At 41.1% G+C, this 22,350-nt stretch overlaps 3 protein-coding genes across 8 annotated transcripts in view; 1 reads left to right on the top strand and 2 right to left on the bottom strand.

Annotated features, from left to right (window-relative positions):
- The window catches only part of LOC105561444 (zinc finger protein 699-like), a 7,766-nt gene extending 6,299 nt beyond the window's left edge, over positions 1 to 1,467 (bottom strand). For 4 of the 6 annotated variants that reach the window (XM_012011429.1, XM_012011434.1, XM_012011432.1 and 1 more), the window contains exon 1: positions 1,030 to 1,258. The gene's annotated coding sequence lies outside the window, so the exon portion shown is untranslated. Of the gene's footprint in view, positions 1 to 536; positions 959 to 1,029; positions 1,259 to 1,393 lie in introns of those variants that run through there. The other 2 variants (XM_012011430.1, XM_012011431.1) reach the window with 2 other exon arrangements.
- Positions 1,468 to 7,044: 5,577 nt separating this feature from the next.
- Positions 7,045 to 12,224, bottom strand: LOC105561443 (chymotrypsinogen A). Its single transcript, XM_012011427.1, has 5 exons — positions 11,490 to 12,224; positions 9,981 to 10,224; positions 9,314 to 9,459; positions 8,828 to 9,099; positions 7,045 to 7,462 (listed from the first exon to the last, which is right to left on the bottom strand). Exons 1-5 carry the CDS (start codon positions 11,584 to 11,586, stop codon positions 7,280 to 7,282), a joined length of 942 nt encoding a protein of 313 aa, XP_011866817.1. The 5' UTR covers positions 11,587 to 12,224; the 3' UTR covers positions 7,045 to 7,279.
- Positions 12,225 to 14,463: 2,239 nt separating this feature from the next.
- Positions 14,464 to 21,916, top strand: LOC105561442 (polyribonucleotide nucleotidyltransferase 1, mitochondrial). Its single transcript, XM_012011426.1, has 7 exons — positions 14,464 to 15,660; positions 16,936 to 17,853; positions 17,935 to 18,108; positions 18,882 to 19,075; positions 19,191 to 19,351; positions 20,164 to 20,475; positions 20,617 to 21,916. The coding sequence occupies exons 1-7, from the start codon at positions 15,506 to 15,508 to the stop codon at positions 21,010 to 21,012; spliced, it is 2,310 nt and encodes a 769-aa protein (XP_011866816.1). The 5' UTR covers positions 14,464 to 15,505; the 3' UTR covers positions 21,013 to 21,916.
- Positions 21,917 to 22,350: the final 434 nt, after the last annotated feature.

The raw sequence follows: 22,350 nt of genomic DNA, 5'->3' as shown, positions 1-22,350 counted from the left end.
CTGGAAAAGGTACCCAGGGAGAAGAAAAAGTCAGGATGATGTCAATTTGATGTCACATTGACGAAATTTGTGTCGAATTTTGGCCAAAATTTACCACAAATTTGGTCAATATAACATCAAATTGACACCATCTTGACTTTTTGTTTCCCTTGGGTTGGAAAAGGTACCCAGGGAGAAGAAAAAGTCAGGATGATGTCCATTTGATGTCACTTTGACGAAATTTGTGTCGAACTTTGGCCAATTTGATGCCACATTGGCCAAAATTTTACACAAAATTTGGTCAATATAACATCAAATTGACACAATCTTGACTTTTTGTTCCCCTTGGGTTGGAAAAGGCACCCAGGGAGAAGAAAAAGTCAGGATGATGTTATATTGACCAAATTTATGTCAAAGTTTGGTCAATTTCATGCCATATTGACATCAAATTGACATCATCCTGACTTTTTCTTCTCCTTGGGCACCGATGGTCCCGCGTTGAAAGGCAATTGCGCGCACGACGCGCTTGCTAATTTCATGCCTCTGCTGTAACATACTGTACACCGTATATACTATACGCATTCCATGAATTTCAGATGGGTTAGCGTAAACCGCGATCGATGGGAGCTCGCCTGTCTACGCGTATCGACGGCGTATCGCCTCCGCGAGGAGTTGGAAAGAAACATTAAAAAAAGAAAAACGACCGGGGAAGCAACAACCGAGGGACTCGGGTCCCCGACTCCGGATTTCTCTAACGTTTACCCGACGCCCGGAGCGTCGTCGCACTGGGAGAGCCCGTCGAGAGTACACGCGTCATTCTCGCTCCCCATCCCCGCGGGCGACATTACGAAGAGGCGAGAGCGTCGCGGTGAGCGTCGCCGACGTCTCGGCGACGCTCACCGCTAGTCGCGGGGTCTCGCGAGGTACGCGCGACAGTTTTGCGCGACTCGCGCGAGGAAGGGGAGAGAGAGAAAGAGAGAGAGTGTGTGAGGAGGAGGAGGAGGAGGAGGAAAAGGAGGTAGCGTATACGAAGAAGTGCCGTGGCATTACCGAGAGGTCACTGAGGCGCCACGAAAGCCACGAAAGCGTCGCCGATGGCTCCACCGTCACCGCAGGCAGCAGGTTCCCTCTCGGCGCGAGACGCGACGGCACGCCGCTCAGGGTCGATCCGCAGAGGGTGCAGCAGACAGGGGGGAGGGCGCGATATCGGCGCGTCGAGGAGGAGCGACGCCGAGGGTCTCCCTCTCTCTCTCTCTCTCGCTCGCTTCGCTCCGCTTCGCGTTTACTCCGTTTCACGCGCGATCCTCCCGGTGGGGAGACGATTTGGACGACACCGATCGTCCGGGCTGGGCGAGCACGACGATCGCGAGCGTCGCCGACGAGGGACGCCTCTACGCTCGCGGGGCTCACGCACCGGATCGGGGACGACGTGGCGGAGTAGCGTTGCCTCGCGTTGCACGCGCGACACCACGAGTGGCCATTTTAAAAGCCCCCGAGCCTGCCTCGCCTCGCCTCGCCTCGCCTCGCCTCGCCTTGCCTCGCCTCGCGTCGCGTCACGTTTCGCCTCCCTCGGCGCGGTCGCGTCGACTAGAGGTGCTCGTGCGCATGTCGGGCTTCGGAGTCGAAGGCCGCGCGAGCGCCTGGGCGAGGGAGAATCTCTGCTGTCTCTCCTCGCCGCGGCCCGCGTGAGATATCTGTTCTCGGTATTTCTCCTTCGTTTTTCCCTCGAGCAAATTTTGCTCCTTTTTTCCCTTCTTCTTCTCTCTCTCTCTCTCTCTCTCTCTCCCTCTGCCACGCGCTTCAACGTCACGGCCTTTTAGACGCGAGCAGATGTATCGGGGTTGCGGTCGCTCCAAGAGGACAGAGAGCTGGAGACTTGAATTGAACATTTCTCTTGATGGACATTTTTGAGGCACGCGCCGATCCGAGGCCCGGCTAGATTTCGAGAGCCCAATAATATTTTTGCGTCAAGTTTGTACACCATTTTCCGACTGCGCGCTGATTTCCGCTGGAACAGTAGATTTATAGATCGATAATTGATTTAACTTTCGATGCTAATAATGTACAGCACACAAATACCGAATCAACATCTCAGAAACGTTCCATCGCAACATCGCAATCAATGTTACAAAGTGTAGATTCAACGTTGAAAGGATGCAAAACGCCTGATGCCCGCTGAATTGCAATGTCTTGTAAACGTTACAATTCAACATTCCAAAAACATTGTTAAATTATATTGAGTTAACACTGGTCGCGTTTAGCAGAATACTTTTTTTGCAACTGTTGGAAGCGCTGAAATTGAATATCGCTCCACTGAAACAATAATCCAACCTTAGCTCAGAAAATTTCTGACCGTTGCAAAAATATTATACATGTATATTAAGTATCTATTTGAGTGTCAAAAGAAATAATTTGTTCAAGATTGTTTTAACGTTGCGGCAATATAAGGAATCAATGTACAAACGTTAACCCAGATTCAACGTAGAAAAGATATTTTATACTTCAACGTTCAACATTGCAGCGTTCCAGCAACATTAGTTTAACTTTCTGTGCTGCATGGGTTCTCTTTTAAATCACAGCCAGCAATTTGTTGCGTAAAGTATCGCTCCAGCCATGGTTTGAATCTGGGCATCATCGGTTGATTTCACCATGAATTTATTGCCCTTGGAGCAAAATCTGTTTAGTGGAAGGTTCATTGTGAATGGCCAAAAGTCATCGAGATATGAAAAACATCGATTTACCGCGTCGATGAAATCTTATCGGATCGACATCAAATCGATATCTTTTTGATCATTCATTCCTACTGGGTTGCGTAATCGTTGCGAAACAAGAAGTTTGTTTGCTGTTCCTGCACTGGTGAACCAGTGCAATAAATTAGAGCAAGACAAGTCTATTTTTTCTCATTCCAGCTTACTGCACTAGTTCACTGGTTGCAGGAACAGAAAACAAGCCTAAGATTTGTGATTGAATTTGGATGTTGAAAATCTGCTATCTCATATTATAAATCTATCTCATAATGGAGGACTTTCCTCTAAATATGTACATTTATACTATGTGTATTTGTAATCCGCTTAAATTTTTGATATTATTGATTTTTACTTTATATAAATACCAGGGTTGGAAAGTAACGAAGTTACAGTTACTTTTTTTTTGGCAACTCTAACTTAACTTCGTTACTTTCTCTCCATCTGTAACTGTAACTTAACTCGGTTACATTTTTTCAATAACTAGTAACTAATTTAATAGTTACATTAATAGTTACTTTATATACATATACTGTGAACTTTCACAGATTGCATCAGGCCTTGCATTTACGCATAAACCGCCTTTGTCGACGCTTTACAAAATTCAAACGCAGATTTGATCTTTTTATTTTCATTACAAGAAAGTAACGATTCGTTACTTTTTAAGTAACTGTAACTGTAACGCGTTGCTTTACAGAATTGGTAACTTGTAACTGTAATTAGATACTTTTTTGAAGTAACTTTCGTATACACGTATTTCAAAATTCTTTTAGATTTTATAAATTGATTTTAATTTGTTGTACAAAGTCTATGAAGCTGAAGTTGGAACTTTGCATTTATTTTATAAATACGCAGAGACTCGCGCTTGTAACAACGCGAGCGCACTTTCCTGCACGCTGCTCGCGCGAAGAAATATTGACATTACATGGGCGTTTTCTTTTTGCAATTTCGACGAAGAATGGGGGGGGGGGAAAGTCACGTGCGCGAGATGTTTTGAGTCAGAGACGACTCGAGTAGCGCCATCTCCCCTGACTTCAGCCGAAATCAACACGCGCTATCCCATTTCCCTTCTTTTCTCTCATCGACCAGGTTTCTCTCTCACTTTCTTCCGTGCGATGAAAGTACACTGCACGATCGCACGTGAAGTTCGATCTAAATACGATGTGGCCGCGGCTGGGAAGGAGAAATGGAGGGAAACCGCGCGCGAGCTGCGCGCGCATGTCGATGATTCAATCGCACGGCGATAAATAATATATACTCGCGCGACGAATGTTTTCATTTTTTTTTTCTTCGCACAAACGTGGCCCTCGAATCCGCGAGTCAGCGAATGTATTTTCGATCGCCAGATTTCGGAGTCGAACAGTATTGAAAAATGTCACGCGAGACCCAGCGAGAAATGACTCGTCGATCGATGTCGAAATGATATCGAATCGATCAACGAGTCATTTCTCACTGGAAACGATTAATTACTCGTCGCTCCTTGTAGGACATCGAGTCATCGCGCTTAAAAAATATCAAGAGGTCGCAAGAGCGCGGCGTTCGAAATTTTAAAAACTTCCAACCTTCGAGACTCAACAACGCGACGAGATTTATCTCTCGAAAATTTAAACATTGATTTTCCAAGGAAGTGATTATTCAAAAATTTAAAACGTTCTAACTTTCTAACTCGAAGTCTAGAATCTACGACATTTTCTGGATATCTTCCATTTGAGATACAAAATTGTACGTGTCCTTTATACAGTTGATTAGTGCCGTTTGGCACTCCTTTCTCCCCCATGAGACTAATTTCTCTCATCAACTAATGGTGCCGTTTTACGAGTAGTTACAACAAATTCGGCAGAGAGATGGAACCCGGTGAACAATGTCTCATCCATGAATATGAATAAAGATGATCCATACATATTTTTATAGATTTGTACAGGCTTTTATATGAGAAATTGCTTATTTATAATTATACAAAATTACAAATGAGCAATTTTTCCCTCTTAAAATATTTTATATAAGTGTATAAAATTATAAAAATATATAGAAATATATTTTTGATGTATAATTTTATTGTACTATATATTTATTCATGTTCATGCACGAAAAATTTTTTACTGGAAACTACCCTTGAATGTCAAAGGAGACACCGAGCGCACGAGCACATTTTACGCGTGTGCTTTCAACGCACATTTTATATTAATTGATTAATTAAAATTAATAGAGCATCGAAAGACTCTAATCTTGTATGAAAGAGAGAGAGGACGGGATTTCATGTAATTTCCAAAAAGGTGTGCAAAAACGAGTGTGACGTAACAGGGAGCAGCGTTTCTGACTTATTTTTGGTTCTATTCCAGCACACGCGGCTCGTCCCCGCCATTGCGTTATATCAGAGCGAACAGAAATGTATGTATGGGAGATATGCGTCCTGAAACTTGGAAAGAAAAGCTATTCGCCACGAGAGAATGGATACAGGGAATATCTACATTTATATAGGGACCTCGATCCTGAGAAGCCACTTCTGCAGTTACGTAACTATGTCGAGTGAAGCGTGGGGCATCTATCAAAATGCTACATTGCATTCCAAATTGTAATCTATCGTAGGCACAAGTCTGTTTTTGTCACTTGTTCCTTTCTATGTTAAATAAGTCCACTTTTATTCTAGTCTCTCCATTAGTTCGCACGTAAAAAAAGAATGACAAAAACATTACCTATGTCAGCAAAATGTTAGCAGATTGACGGCAGACTCATCAGAAACCCACGCCAAGGCCATAGCCATCTTGTGTCCGCACTTGGCTTTTGTCTTGGCAACAGAGTCTGTAAAATATACGCTGTCAACGGACTGTCGGCAGAAACCGAGCAGGTCCAGTTGTATGCAATCTTTCTGCCTTGAAAATTTGCAGTGGGCATTTAACGAAATTTGTTCCGACAGATTTGGCTATCTGGGTGCGCGATGAAGCGTTAAATACATCTTACAATTAAAAATGTTACGAGACAGTACGTATGTCATTTAAAGTGTACGTTAATTAAACGCCTTACTCAATTTGGCGAACATTTGTTTGATTGCTATGTACAGATCAATTAGCGGAACTAGCTAATCAAAGATCATAAGGAGATACGCCCTTGCGGAATGTCCTTGAGATCTTTGGAAATGTCTTCGCTGTGCTTTGTCGCTTGAATTATTAGCTCTATGAGTTATTGGGGTACAAACAACGCCCACGCAGCGGAACGCGATGCACGCGCCGCGCACCTGTAATTAATAATTGAGGCTAATTAGGCCCGGTAATCGAATACGCCGCTCTCGCGTGTGTCCTTGGTGAATCAATATCTCCAACTCCATCGCGTCTACCACGCGTCGCATAGCATCATGTATCACGTTATTAAAACATTGTAGCGTAACTGACAGAGCACAGGCAGCCACGTTATAATTTATTCGTGGCTCTCTCGGTACGAGCAAAGCCGTAAAACGAATCACGGATGTATCCCAGATAGCGGACGGGAAATTTTTAAGGGAGATTTCAGCAACGTTTAGTTCCAGGAATTTCCCTGCATTCGACAAGTCGCGATTATTTCGAGCGAGATAGAAATTCATGTTTCTCCGACATAATTTAAGCGATTTGAAACGAGATCGTCTCATCTTTTCCGGTTGAATGAGTAACCGTGAAAGTTTTAACCGGCCGCGGCCAATGTACCGGAAAGAATCTTTACGATCCTCGGGACCTATCATCTTATTTACTTTGATTCCGACGTCTAATCCGCTCGGATCATTTGCAAATACTTATGATTACAATCTGTAAATAAAATGATTATTATAAGCGGCCGCATAAAAAACTCTTGCACGTCGTTATACCCTAGTGTTTTTCAGCTTTCTATAGCCCGTTTATTATCTCTATCGGATTCACAACATGACCTATATACACATTTATTTATTTATTTAATAATGTTATCTTGGCTTTTATTTAATTTGGACTTTTTTTAACTAACTGCCTGTCTTTATTGAATTTCTATTTGTACGTACTTTTTCCAAATGTATACTCTAAACGTACAACAAACAACGCAAACATACAATGCAACAACTCTGTAATTTGCTACATGAAATGCCACGTAAAACCGGAGATCATTTTATGATACATCTTGTACATGAGCAAATTTAATATTTCTTATTATATTATCGCATATCATAAATTAGTTGTATTACATAAATTTTTATATCACATGCTGCTTTTAATTAATCGCTTTAATTAACTGTGTACAAAAACCCTTTCTCTCGTTCCTTTTATTATATAAATATAAATAAATAATAAGATAATATATGTTTCATAAGTTAAGTAAGAACAATTTTTAACCGTGCGATAATATAATAAGAAAAAGCGCTACTTAATGTACACACGCGCGTACTCCTAAGATATAAAATAAATATAAACGATTTCTACGTGCAATACGAATTAGCGTACAATATACAACGCAGGTGAGACACTGCACACATACACATATATACAAGTACAAGGAACTGCATACGCTAGCGTACTGTACAATAGCATATTTACATCATTGGTATTTACAGGAGGAGAATTTCATCGCCGCTCGTCGTCGTTGTTCGCGTCGATTGTCTTGTTGATCCAGTGTAGATAATGCTGTATCTTGGTGTATACATCCGGATAGCCCGGCCTGGCGCAACCGGATCCGAAGGACGTGACACCGACCAGCTGCCAAACGCCGTCAGTGCGACGACACTGCAGAGGTCCTCCGGAATCACCCTGAAAATGAAGCAAATCAAAAGTCAGTTATACTGGTACACGAGTTGCTGCCCAGTGAGAAATGATTCGTCGAAGCGATGTCGACTCGACATCGTCTCGACATCGATCGACGAGCCATTTCTCGCTGGGTGCATTATGCGATCGCTTTGAAGTTATAATTAATTGGTAAATATATTATTAGGGCTCTGCCGATGAACGTTTAAGTTAATAAGCATAGAGAGGCAATAAGAGCCAAATGCTAGGTGTTGGGTGAGGATATAATGTTAGACTTAATGTTTAATACAGTTGAACAAGTAACACGTTTCGATCAACCGATATGATCCTTTTCAATGACGTCTAACGCGTAACAATATAGTAACAATTCGACATTAAATCTAATATTATATCCGCACCCAACACCTAGCGTTTGGCTCCTATTGCTTCTCCATGCTTATTATAATTAATTGACACCGGCCTTTATAGAGCCTAATTTTTGCTGATTAAATGAAAACAATCTCACTAAGCTACTCCGCAATCTTTCGTTTGAAAGAGGAATTTGCTGTTAAAGCGGAGCTCACTTTCTAAATTCATTCCTACCAAGCTATCAATAAATATCATTATAGCTGCAGCGTCATTATTCTGGTGACGCAATAAAAGTTAGTTTGTTATTAACAACCACAGTTTTAGTAACGAAATTATGTTGCTGCAAAAATAAAATTAATATTTCCAGTGAGCTCTTTGCCATGTGAACTACCCACAAACGTTCGTTTGTAACATCATTCATTAGTTCTTTTTCACTATTATCGATTTTCGAAGATCGCATCAAGAATTAATTTAATACTTCTAATATTAAGTGTGTCTTCTAGAAAGGCAAAAAATCAGCTTCAAGTACATAAAAAAATCAAACGTATGCGACAAGTATAAAATCAATGACATCTCGCCATAGAAGATTTTTTTATTCTAAAATATCGTGAATTTTTCCGTAGAAAAATGCGCGCTTCTACGCACATGAATCTGCGCGATCTCGAGCGCCGCCGGTCATGCGATCGATTTTATTATGGGAAAGTGCACGAGCGACGTAATTAAACAACAAATCGACACTTTCAGATAATAAAACGTGTCCGCGAGCGATTTGTTTTACTCTCGATAGCCAGCACGCGCATGTATTAACGCGCTCGCACGTTTGTATCAATGAATTACACAGTGTGAATCAAGTTTCTCGTTTCACCGTTCAATGATAAAACCACGTTCTGTCGTACGTTGTTTTAAATAAAAAGACCCAGGACTTTCAACAATTTTTGAGAAAACTGACCATTTTCCACACAGCCAAGTGTTCAATCGAGAGAAACGTTAAAGAAATAAATTTTCAGAAAGATGACAATGTACCACGCAGCTTCCGGAGGAACCGTCGATCTGACCGGCGCAGAGGTGGCCCTTTCTGATCGGCACCGAGGTGCCGTAGGCCTGCAGGCACTCCTCCAGATTTAGAAGCGGGACACTGGCCTCCAAAAGGGCGGTCGAGAGCGAGGGCGAGGGGCCGTATCGGCCCCAGCCGGAGGTCACGCATTGCCCTTCGCCGAGGTCCTGCCCGGGGCCGGGCAGGCAGATGGTGCGAACGACCTTGGACAGAGGTGCCGGCCTGGCGAGTTTCATCAAGGCTGCAACAGCGAGATCACTTTCAGGAACTCCAGGAACCTGCGACTCGCGAGATTTCTCCGACTTTAGAATGAATTCGGGGAGGAAATGGGACGAAAACGCGCGGATTTAGTAGAGGACTGCGGCCGAGTTGGTGAAAACAGGTTGGTGAAACCGAGCACTGTCGAATTATCTTTCCGACCTGCACGCGCATTCCGGAGGTACTCAAGGACTTACCTATGTCGTGCACGTAATTATTGAATCTCTCGTGAAGGATCACTTTCTCGACGGGCAAGCGTGCGGACCCGCGTCCTCCCGAGTCCAATTCCCATTCGCCGACCACCGCCGTCCACAGCGCACCGATGGGTAAATTGAACAATTCGCTGAAGTAAATAGCCACTTGAGAATACGAAGCACAAGGTAAATATTCGAAAAAGAAATGGGACATAAGCTAAGAGTACGGTTTAAATATATGAGTGATGAGTATTCATTTGACAATTTGAAGGTAGGAGTACTAATTGAAAGCTTGATGAGAAAGAGAAAGAAATTAAACAAACGAGAGCGCCTCTAGGTCTGAGCAAGATGTCGGCAGCCCAGTAATTGTAATCTAAAACGTGACTTCGTGTACCGTTTTCCACCTTGTCCTGCGCGCCGGTTTCTTCTCGGACACAACACAGTTTCACTTAGATGGAATCATTGTCGTCAGCAAATTCACGCATTAAATCGATAAACGATTTCTAATTACTTAAAACTGCGTTAGAAAGAAATGAAGAAAAGCTCACTGCTGAGGCGAGAGTTTGAAGCCTCAGGAAGATTGAAATTGAATTGAATTAAAATTCGAAAGTCGCTTCGCTTCTCGCGCGGGACGGAAGAGTCTACCATTCGGCGGAATTGTTAGACTTACTTGTGGATGCAGTGGGCGGCGGTGATGACCCATTTGGGGTCGATCAGCACCCCGCCGCACCAGTGACCGATGAAGCCCAGCTTCGGGTGCAACAGCTGAAGGGACACCTGCCAGGGCCACGCGCCCCTTCTGCTGGGCTTGCCGTTGAAGATGCGGCCGGTGGTAGTGGTCGTCGTCGACAACGAGCCGCCGTCCTCCAGCTGGACCTCCGGCGAGACGATCGCTCGCGGCTGCCGCTGCGACGCTGCTGGACATCCGCACTCTGTTATCGGAAGCCGTTTACATTTGTTTAATACTTCCCACAGATTTTGGACTCGCGAGACGCAGCCAAACGCGGCGCCGCGCCGGCGAGATTTAGGGGATAGAACTCGAGAGTGTGAACTCGTTGAGAACTTTTAAATATCCGGGATCGTGGTAAGTACATCCAGAACGATTAGAAAATGTCGCAGAGACGCTTGAGAACAACTACGAGGCGTATTTGGTATTTTATCGCGCATGCGAATTATCCAAAGATGCACAGATCTAAAATTCGTACGTGATACTCTGAAAAATAAAAATTGCAAACAAAATATAAAGGACGTATTTGTGAGTACCGACAATTCGAGGAAACTAAGTTCCAGCTGTTCTAGAGATTTAGAATTCATAAAGTGGTAAAAATACAAAATGAATCGCGAGTGCCAGAAATTAAGAGTAAATTAGAAATTTCAAACATTAGAAATCACGTATCCTATAGACATTACGATGCTGATCCTAACACCGAAGAGAAGAAAGAAATATCTCATAAAATGTATGTCAAGTACATGAAAGACGTTAAAAATGCACGCGTCGTAAAATAAAAAATTAACTACTCAAAAATAGATACGAATTCGATCGAATAAGCCAACTGTTACACCGAGAAAAACCTAAATCTTAAAGAAAGTCACACTTTTGAAAACACTAACATACGTTTAACTAATAAAATTTCATTTTATTTTTCTGGGACTTTTGTGGTAAAAAATGTTTCATGCATGAGCATGAATAAATATATGGTATAATATAATATAAAATTGTACATCAAATATGTCCATACATATTTGTACATTATATATTTCTTCTACAATTCTACGCAGTTCTGTATAATTTTATAGATTTGTACGTGCTTTTATACGAAAAATTTTTTAATGTGAAAAATCGCTTACTTATAATTATGTATAACTTTGTACAATTCCACACAATTATATATATAATTACAAATAAGCAATTTTTCACATAAAAACTTTCATATAAAAGCTTGTACAATAAATCTATAAAACTATACAGAACTGCGTAGAATTGTATATAGAATTATACAATGTAAAAATACTTATGGACATATTTTTGATGTATATTTTTATATAATTCAGTATATTTATCCGTGTTCATGCATGAAAAATTATTTACCGGGTTGCTACACTGAAGAAGAAGAAGAGAGAGGAAGATTTCCAGCGAGATACTACGAGGGAAATCACAGAATGCCGAGGAATTACTTACTAAAATGATCCTCTCGGATGATTCTTATCATGACACACTGGACCTCCGCTAGAACGATCACCAGCAGGACGAGGAAGTCACCGCGCAGACGATACATCACCAGCGAAATGAAGAATGTCCGCGCTGGATCAGCACACCGATCGCTATGATCTATGGATCCGCATAGCCTGACTGGCCCCGGCGACGCCAATCGATCCTCGAGTAGGATTAGCGCGACGCGAAGAGCGGATCCTTCGGTACGAAGCGATCTCGAAGAAAGTGATCGTTGAATAGCGGCGGGAGAGGGGAAACGCGAGTGATGTGGTCTAGCAGATGTTGAGGAACACGAGGCGCGTTTAAGATCACAATTTACAGAATGGAGCCCCGACGCGAATTTTCAACGGGCGAGGTCGACGTCGACGAGATAAGATCTCGATCTTCAAAACGTCCCATTTGAAATACGAGGGAGGGAGAATCGCTCTTGAAGAATTGACACGCTTGAAGAATAGACATTGCGATATCTTCGTTCGTGTTAACTGGAAACTTGTCTTGGAATTTTCGTCCTTAACTACTTGAAAATTCACACTTTTGCAACGGCGCGCTCTGCGAATTTTGTATTCTCCGATGTTAAACCTGCCTGAGAGCCTTTTAATTGTCGGCCCGGAGAATTACCTAGAACTCAATGAGATCTTTGAATCCTCCAAAGCGCAAAGTCTCCGAGATCTCAAATCGATCGTTGCGCGACCAATTTCGAAAAAGCTGGCGTCGCGATGAAAACAACCGGGCAAACGAGATTTTCCTTTCAATCGAGTGGCCAGCGAATGGAAATCGATCGAAAGAAATCCTTACAATCCGCTCGAGAGCGTAAAAAAAATTAGCGAAGCGAATCGATTAATAAAAAGGAAGAAGGTGAGAGACTTTCTCTCACCTCGCCAGAAGACAAAGCTTTCGCAGGATTATTTGAATTCGAAGGACTTTCTTCCTCGGCGAAAGAATTTCGTCGCGTAGAGAGCTGTGCGAATAGTTGGGCATATTGTAAGTAATTAGCGATCAGGTTGCTCGGGGAAAGAAACCGAGGGAACCGAGGCGCGATTCAAGTCTCTCTCTCTCTCGTTCACACACTCAAACGAGGCGACAACTTTCGAGAGCGAATCACTCTACTCGTACGAGCTGAGAGAAACGCGGTCGATATAATGATATAATCGCTAAGACGATAATCCACTGTTCTGGTTTGCGTTGTTACTCGATGTTGCAGGATACCGCGTTTGCAGAGAATCTATAAACGCGCTACCGGCGATTTCTAATAATGTTATATTCTACCCAGTGAGAAATGATTTGTCGATCGATGTCGAAACGATGTCGATTCGACATCAATTTGACGGTGTCGATGTCGATTCAACATCGCTTCGACATCGATCGACGAGTCACCTCTCGCTGGGTAAAGCTAATTCGATTTTACGCAAGGACCTAGAGCGAGTTATTTAAAATGAAGAAGCTACTTCAAGTTGACGAATACTCGAAATCGCAGATATTAGAAGTTTTCCGTATATTTATGGGAAATTCTTAATGTCGTTCCACTTCGTTACACGGCATCCCTGGAGAATTTCTTAAGGTAACACGCTAGTTGAAATGAACGAAATATGTTGGCGCGGATGCATCTCGCCTGCCTGCGCATCCTGCGAAATGACGAGACGGAATGAGAAAGTGAAACCGCATTGGCGAACTCATAGGAAGAAAGGAAGAATCGTCCCCGTTGTTTTCGGACACACATTGAACAACATCGTCGTACGACGCGGAAGTGCAATAACAAATCGCAGAGCGAAATACATCAAAATTAAATTAATAAACATATTCTTCACATACCTAGTGAGAAATGATTCGTCGATCGATGTCGAATCAACATCGATACCGTCAAATTGACGTCGATTCGACATCGTTTTGACAGATAACTCAGGAATCACATTTCTACATAAAATGTTCAGTCTTCTATACATATAAAATATTAGAAAAAATTACGACAAAAGAAAGACTTTCATAAAAAAAAGGAAAACCTTGACAAATCTTTTTCTATAACAACGGCGCAAGTTCAATAATTATAATAATAAGTAAATTTAAATACTGTCTCTCGATAGTATTTAAATTCAAATGAAGAATCGAGTGAACTACCCAAGTAGCACAGTGCATTGACTAAACATTGACTAAATATTGGCCCAATGTTGGTTATATTAAAAATGCATTGGCCGATATTGTCCAACGTAAAGCCAATATTGGTCATGCAGTAAATGTGAATGTTGCGCGATAATAATATGTAATATTAGATTTATATCGCAAGTGTATTGGCCAGTATTTAACAATGTAATAAGAATATTGGTCTAATATTGATACAATATTAGACCAATATTGCTAAATAGACATATTGGCTTATAAATAAGAGGAGGCGACCCTGATGGAAAAATTTTGCTAAAAATGTAATGAAATTGATGAAAAGTGAAATGAAAGTTATTGGAAACTTGTTGAAACCATTTCAAAATAAATCATAAGTTTCGTTATGAAATTCAATGAAATGCTGTGAAATTAGATGAAAGTTAATTAATATTAAGAAAAATTAGTGAAAAAATTTTGAAATGTATATTATGAAATTTGCAGAATTTCACTGAAAATAAATTTTTTAATAAAAAGTTGCTGAAATGATAATGAAATTGGGTCAATTGCAAGAGATTTTCAACCAAATTTCAGCAAATTTCATTATGTTTTCAGCAAAATTTTTCCATCAGGGGACCATCTTACAATATTGAATAATATTAGGAATAGATTTACATTATTTTCCAATATTGCGCCAATATACTACGCTAGGGTATCAACAATGAGAGCGGAGAGTTCCGTTCGTTTTAGCTCGACTTTTTATATTTAAATATAAAAAGTGTGCGCTAAAGCGTTCTTTCAACGGAAATGATGTCAGTCATCGCTGCTTTGTTTTTTTCAAAAGCATCCTCAGATATATTTAAGTGCAGAGCTCTCTACGTTCAGCGGAAGAAGCAGCTCGGTGAGCGCTGTGATTCTTTAATACGATTAGCTCTTGTCTTTATACTTATTCGCTGGAGGGAAAGAGAGAGTCTAAGTGTTAGAAATCTTGATAAAGAATCGTTAAGTGCTCAATGAGCTATTTTTTCCGCTGATGAACGCAGCCAGTAATTTCTATCAGAGGACATCCTCGAGGTCTTCTCACTCCAAGTTGGTCGCCTCCGATCGGACGCGCCGCATTACATCGCGATCGTCAGATTCGTCAACGTCGCCTCTGGCCTGTAAAACAAATCCGTTTACATCGCTTGTTCTCTCCTCAACGCTCGAAACTTTATTTACCTCGTTCTAAGCGCGAGAACTTTTCGAGATCTCATAAGCGACGCGACAAATCTCGCGTATACACGGTGTCGATAAAATAATTAATATATATTATACATTGCTATTAAAATAAAGTAATTTTATCGGACATCACTGTAGAAGGAGGGAGATAAACGCTGAACTGGTGCAGCCGGTTCAGCTAAAAAGAACAGACCCATGACGTACGGATACCTGGGCGCGACGCGCCTGATTGGCGGAAGCCGATCTCAAGCGGGAAGGCATTAATGGCGCTCTCCATACGTTATTCCCGTCCGGACGTGACTGCTTTGCTTCAAATATCGCTGTCGGCGGCTCAGGCAATGGAGTTGTAGTCCCCGTAGACATAGTAAATATAGACTGAGCGTCCCATTCAATAAACTGAAGCTTGTGAAGAGAGAGAGAGAGAGAGAACATTTAAGAAGACTTCGTTTCTCTCTCTTACCCATCGTAAAAGGCAAGAATTGCGTCTGCGCAGTACTACGCATGCGTGATTCCCCCTTTTCACGATGGTGTAAGACAGAGAAAGAGAGTTTTCTTAAATCTTCTCTCTCTCTCTCTCTCTCTCTCTCTTCACAAGCTTCAGCTTATTCAATGGGATAGTCAGTCTGTATTTACTATGCCTATAGTTGTGGTCCCCCACGTGCTCGTGTTATCCAAAGATGATAGCATTCACGGGTTTTAGGTTATGCGGCTACCGCAGATCGGTATTCTCGACGTGTAAGAATTCGTACAAGAGCGGCAGTATTTGTCACGCCAAGTTTAGCAGCGCGGGTGGCAAGAACGCCGGTACGGAGACCGTCACGCTGTCCGACGGGTAAGGTGGTCACGTTTGCACGCCGTAACCTATACGCTCCACGCTAGGCACGACGTTGGGCGTTTACAGCGGTTTTTACGCTGCAATTAGACGTCACGGCCCGTGAGTTCTGTTGAAACGAAACATCCGCGTGTAGCCCGAGTCGTAAAACAGCCGCGTACGCTCGAAAGAATATAAATAAAGCTCACGCGAAAGGTGGTTTGTAGGTGGTTCCAGTCGTGTCGACACTCTCACCCTTGTTTTAATGCGTGGAGTAAACCCGGCGTAAAGAGGGAAGCGTCGTCTACAATACGTGGAGCAAGCTCGGAGCAAGAGAGAACCATAGCCTTTTTAGCTTTTGTAGCGGAGCTGAACTACAGGCATAATTTTTCAAGTATTTTAACACTGGCCAATGGCGTCCTGATTCGCCGAGAGTAAAGCGTTGGAGCTGAAGTAGGAGTAAAAAAATTAAGTTGATTAATTTTTCTACTCCTACTCCTTACTCCAGACTTGCTCCATGCATTGTAGACGACGCGTAACATTCAACATTTTGGCAACCACCGAGAGTATCCTGGCACACATACCCCTTTAGGAGTTTGTACATCTCCAGGTTGCAGGTTTCCTTTGGCAAGGCTGGCAGCCTATCGAAGATGAAGTAAAACCAAATGCTCAAAGTATACCAGCTCGTTCTGGTATAGGACGCTTGAAAAATTTATCAACGATGCACAATTGTAATGTGTAATTTATCAACACAATGCACCAAACTTTATTGGCTACGAGATAGAATGTTTTTAGACGCAAGGAGCACATTGCAGATCAGACTTTAATGACCAGTTTCACAAACGTTGGTTAACTGCTAACTGAAGGTTAATTGATTTTCTGTCTCTTAGATAACAAGATAGAAAAAGATGGAAGTTGATTGAACTCTGGTTAACCGACGTTTGTGAAATTGAACCCAAGACCCACCAACGATTCACCAGCGTTGCTTAACTTTAAGTTTAGCTTAATTCGTTCTTTGTCTCTTTCCAAGTGTCACTCTAGAAAGAGACAAATATGAATTGAACTAAGATTAAAGTTTAACGACATTTGGTGAAACGTCAGGCCCAAGTCAATTAAGGTCCGGTTTCACCAACGTCGCTCTTTAAGCTTAGCTTAATTCGTTCCTTGTCTCGTTCCAGCTGTCACTCTAGATAGAGACAAACGTGAATTAGACTAAGATTAAAAGTAAGCGACGTTCGGTGAAACCGGGGCTAATTCGTATGTATCCCCGATTGATATGTTTTTCTATGCATCCAGCAAGCAGCTCCACTTCTCCACGGGCAAATATGCACGCTTCGCCGATGGCTGTGCGGTTGCGACTCTGGGAGACACTTCCGTCATGGTCACGGCGGTCTGCAAACAGCAACCGTCCGCCTCCTCGTTCCTACCGCTCGTCGTGGACTACAGACAGAAAGCGGCGGCGGCCGGCCGGATACCAACCAACTTCCTACGAAGGGAGCTCGGGCCGAGCGAGCACGAGATTCTCACGAGCAGGGTCATAGATCGGTCCTTGAGGCCGTTATTCCCGGAAGGGTTCTACTTCGACACCCAGCTAATGTGCAACATGCTAGCCATCGACGGCGTAAACGACCCGGATGTGATCGCTATCAATGGCGCCTCCGCGGCCCTCAGCGTTTCCGACATTCCGTGGAACGGTCCCGTGGGCGCGGTGAGAGTTGGGATGATCGACAACGAAATAATAATCAATCCTACCAGATGCCAAATTCAGGCCAGCGCGTTGAACCTTATTATCACCGCGACTAAGCAGAATCTAATCGTCATGTTGGAAGGCTCGGCCAATGAGATACTGGAGCAACAGTTGAGGAAGGCGCTCAAGCTCGGCGTCAAGGAGTGCCAGGGCATTGTGGCGGCGATAACGAATTTACAAAAGACGTGTGGTAAAACGAAAAGAACGATAGAAACGGACGGGCAGCAGCCGGACGACAGTTTGACGAGTGCCGTGAAGGAACTCTCGGAGGCAAAGTTGCAAGACATCTTTTCGAGCAGCGCGCACGATAAAATATCGAGAGACAATGCGGTTTCCGCTCTTAGAGACAGCGTTATTAAAACATTGCAAAACGATAACGCGGACTTGAATGTCCAATTAGCGGAGAGAGTCTTTGGGTTAATTAGCAAAGATGTATTTAGGACGTTGATTTTAAACAAGGATATCAGGTATTTTTTTCTCATTTCGCAAGATATTAACTGTCGATCTTCGAATGACGAATCAAGATGTCGGAAATTGATAATTTGCAGATGCGACGGTCGCCCGTTGGACGGTTTACGCGATATATCGTGTCAAGTAAATCTCTTCGACCCTCTTCATGGTTCAGCTGTGTTTCAAAGAGGTCAAACCCAGGTCATGTGCACCGTGACTTTGGATTCTCTGGAAAGTGCACTTAAGATGGATACCATTTCAATGCTAATCAGGTATATTAATAGTAGAGCAAGCTTCGACATCACTTTTCCTTTCTGGTTTATTTTGTTTTATGACATTGCAACTCACAGACTTTTATATACTACTAGACTGCTACCTTTGAGCTGAAAAGTGAGGCAAGAGTTCCGTCATGTCTTGTTAATGCACCGATGCATACATAGAGGAAAGTCCTCCATTATGGGATAGGTTTCTAATATGAGACAGCAGGTTTTCAATCACCAATCTTTTTTGTTTTCGCAACGATTACACAATTTAACAATGGATTTTCTACTAAACAGACAGACAAGGGCAATAAATTCATGGTGGTATCAATTGATGACACCAGTTAATTTAACAAAAACCCCGCGATCCCATATTAAGATCCTCTCTCATAATAGAGGACTTTCCTGTACTATTTTATTTACTTAACAAGTGGCGGAATTCTTTCCTCACTTTTCAGCTCGAAGGTAGCAGTCTAGTAGTATACAGAAGTCTGTGTTGCAACTGCGTCAAAATGTAGATTGTATTGTTCTGCAGAGATCTCGATCTAAAGATAAAAAGTTAAAATTAGAATAGTTTTACTAAAGAATTGATCTGAGACAAGAACATTGACTAGCACGAATGTCTATACAATGCAATTTATTGTAGTCGCTCACAGATAAGAGGATATTCACAATTTACTATATTCGATTTTTACTCGGCTCCTCTTCAGCCAGATGTTGATCGTTCCTTAAATTCAATCTTATTAACGTATAACGAATGTTTAAAATATAATTTTTTCTGGCAGTGGCATGAAGGAAAAGAATTTCTTTCTCCATTACGAGTTTCCACCTTACGCGACCAATGAGACGGGACGTGTAAGCCGAGTAGGTCGCCGAGAAATGGGACACGGCGCTTTGGCGGAGAAAGCTTTGCGACCGGTTCTTCCAAAGGATTATCCCTTCACTATAAGACTGACTAGCGAGGTCCTAGAATCGAATGGTAAGATGACTTCAGAGTGACTCAACCTGATTTCATGAAAAAACGCTTTTGTATTGTCTCGATATGACGTACCAGAAATTTTACAAGTTATTTATATCTTGTATTCCACAAAAAGGTTCTTCCTCAATGGCTACTGTCTGCGGTGGAAGTTTGGCACTGCTGGACGCAGGTATACCGATATCTTCGGCAGCAGCAGGCGTAGCTATTGGTCTTGTAACTAAATTTAATGAAACCAATACGAATATCGAGGACTACAAGATATTGACTGATATATTAGTACGTATTTACATAGTCCTTACACCGGTTAGGTAACTAATTAACGCAGTTATATACATATACTATCTATATATACATATGTCTCTCCGAATTTCAAACATTCACACAATTTTTAAAGGAGAGTGGTTTTAAGAAACAATTATCAGACAAAGATTGTTTGTCTAATAACATAAATTATAAAACTACGCCAATTCGACGGTGTCGATGTCGATTCGACGTCGTTTCGACGTCGATCGACGAATCATTTCTCACTGGGTAATTGATATTACATAGGTTTCATTTGAAATTTTAAAGTTACCCTCGCTTTACTCTTCAGAGTCGATGAATGAAGATAGATCTTGACACAGGTTTAAGGATTTTTGGAATCTATAAAATTCGAGATTGGAACGATGAAAGCTGATCGCGTAGTTCTCCGGATATTAAGCTCTGTTAAGTTTTACTTGACTTATTCTGTATTCCAAAAACGCGCACACGTGAAACGGGACTAAAGTATCGATCATAAATATAATATCGATACTTAAAAATATTTCAGAAAGTATGCTATTAAGGAAAAGAAAGTTTCGTGCAAAAGTTGTACGACATGAAGTAATTTATTAATTGAATATATATTGATTTGACTTTGGAGGACATAAAGAATATCTGAAATAAGATTCTCTATTTTTCATTACATATTCAGATGAGATCAGATTGTTAATCCTTTCAGGATAAATTTATCTCGATCTATTTATGAGTTAAAGTTTAACCACCACCGGCATTGAATGTTGGTATTAAAATCAGCTATTTTCACGACTGGCAAAAACTTTTGCCCGCAGGGAATTGAGGATTACCTTGGGGACATGGATTTCAAAATAGCTGGTACCAAGCGAGGATTCACCGCGTTTCAGGCTGATGTAAAGATACCAGGTGTCCCGTTAAAAATTATGATGGAATGTATACATCATGCGACGAATGCTAAATTAGAGATAATTAAGATTATGAATCAAGTGATACGGACACCGCGAGAAACTAGGAAAGACAAGATGCCGGTGGTCGATAACTTGGAGGTTCCTATTCATCAAAGAGGAAAGTTCCTCGGGGTTGGTGGGATGAACCTGAAGAAAATATTGTTGGAAACCGGAGTGCACGTAAGATTTTTATCGCAATCGAAAAAATGTGACTACTAAAAGTTTCTGTATGCGATGACCTGTTGCTGTTAAGTTAAAAAGTCGCTCGCGGTTATTATTATAATTTGAAATGTATCAGTTCTTCATTTTTATACCGCACAGATATATCCGCACGATGAAAACACCTATTCGATATTTGCGCCAAATGAAGCTGCTATGACTGAGGCCAAGGATATGATACAGAGCATTTTGCAAAAGGATCGCGAGCCGACCTTGGAATTCGGCGCTATTTATACTGCGAAGATAGTGGAAATTTGTGAAACTGGGGTCTTGGTGACGTTATATTCCAACATGGTGCCGGCATTATTACCCAACTCGCAATTGGACCAGCGTAAAATCCATCATCCCAGCGCTCTAGGATTTGAAGTCGGTCAAGAGATACAGGTCAAATATTTCGGACGAGATCCAGTATCCGGACAGATAAGGATATCGCGGAAAGTATTGCAAACACCAACTTCGATTCCGAAAACATTGCATCGCGATGAGAAGAAAACGTGAAATTAATGTTGTCTAGAATTAAGTTTTAAACCAATGCGTTTTTGTAACGCACACACTCGCACGAGCTACCCATGTGTGAGAAAAAGACTTTGTGTATATTTTCCGTTATTATGTTAAAAAATGGTTATTGCTTTTATATGTAGTAAATTCCGGATGTATGTACTTATCTTGTATTTTTCTACGATATCGTTATTTCTATTAAGAATATAAATATACAAGCATGACTATTAATAATAAAACATGTTCAACAATGTGTTTTATTTAGCTTACTCTCATTTACATTACCGTCAGCACAAATTGCTAGAAGATTTATTGAAGTTTGCAAGATCAAATTGCAAAACGTGATTTTTAAGTTACTTTTTCAACGGTATATGGAATATTCTATAATTGACGAAGAGCGAAAATATATGATCAATATATCAAATTTCAAAGATAGTTTTCTTTCGAGGACAAATCTTGAATAAAAAAATGTTCTACATTATTCAATATTATTTTCTCATCTATAATCATAGCTTTTGTTATCAAATAGAAACCCAAGTCACATGCAAAAGTTGTGCAATTAATTGAAAATAGAACAGAATGATTCATCTTATCGCTATTACCCTTTGCGCTATCTTTTCCTAGAAATAGATAGACTAAAATAACCCAAAACAGGATATTAGGATAACTTATCATTAAACTAGTACATACAAAGTAAGAATGATATCAAAATAAAAATTAGAATAAAACTATTCAACGTAATTTATTTATTTGTAGTTGTAAGTATCTAATTTCTCCTTGAAATAGTTAATTATAAAGTCGAATTATTATAGATATAATCTGTATACACTTATTGTCGTTTCTTTCAAAATGACATTATTTCGAATGTTAAAATGTTTTTTGGTCAATTCCGTGAATATGTTCCTTTTCTCTGGAAACGTGATAAATAAATGAATAATTTGACAAACAATATTTCAAGCTACAAGCACTTCATGTGTATCTTTCAGTATTTTCCATAATTTCTGATCATGTTCAGCACGGCTGCACGCTTATTTTATCGTTACGTATGCAAGCGGAGTTCTACGTTCACGCTTGGCGTTGTGATTAGCGCGATGTTCTTTGAGAGAGCTTACGATCAGGCTTGCGATTATATATACGAAACTGTGAACGAAGGGGTATGCATTAAAATATGCTGATATACGTGTATATTATAAGAATATACATAAATACAAATATATATTATTCTAGGTTTTTTGAGATATACATATATAATGATTTTTATCGTGAAATCGTCGAAGTTATTAAAATTAATAAAATTAATTTATTTAATATTTATTACAGAGGCTTTGGAAGCACATA

Source organism: Vollenhovia emeryi, unplaced genomic scaffold (assembly GCF_000949405.1).
Source record: "Vollenhovia emeryi isolate VEMERY1.0 unplaced genomic scaffold, V.emery_V1.0 DF939207.1, whole genome shotgun sequence".
NCBI lineage: Eukaryota > Metazoa > Arthropoda > Insecta > Hymenoptera > Formicidae > Vollenhovia > Vollenhovia emeryi.
Note: the sequence above shows the minus strand (reverse complement) of the source record. Positions and strands in the feature narration are given on the sequence as shown.

Bases quoted from the DNA above. Each gene is read 5' to 3' on its own strand.
- LOC105561443 (XM_012011427.1), bottom strand. From the start codon at position 11,586: ATGTATCGTCTGCGCGGTGACTTCCTCGTCCTGCTGGTGATCGTTCTA. The intron at 9,100-9,313 runs GTAAGTCCTTGA...TCGCTGTTGCAG, and splicing joins TAATTACGTGCACGACATAG to CCTTGATGAAACTCGCCAGG. The intron at 7,463-8,827 runs GTACATTGTCAT...CTTCATTTTCAG, and splicing joins GTTCCTCCGGAAGCTGCGTG to GGTGATTCCGGAGGACCTCT.
- LOC105561442 (XM_012011426.1), top strand. From the start codon at position 15,506: ATGATAGCATTCACGGGTTTTAGGTTATGCGGCTACCGCAGATCGGTA. The intron at 15,661-16,935 runs GTAAGGTGGTCA...CTATGCATCCAG, and splicing joins ACCGTCACGCTGTCCGACGG to CAAGCAGCTCCACTTCTCCA. The intron at 20,476-20,616 runs GTAAGATTTTTA...TATACCGCACAG, and splicing joins TGTTGGAAACCGGAGTGCAC to ATATATCCGCACGATGAAAA.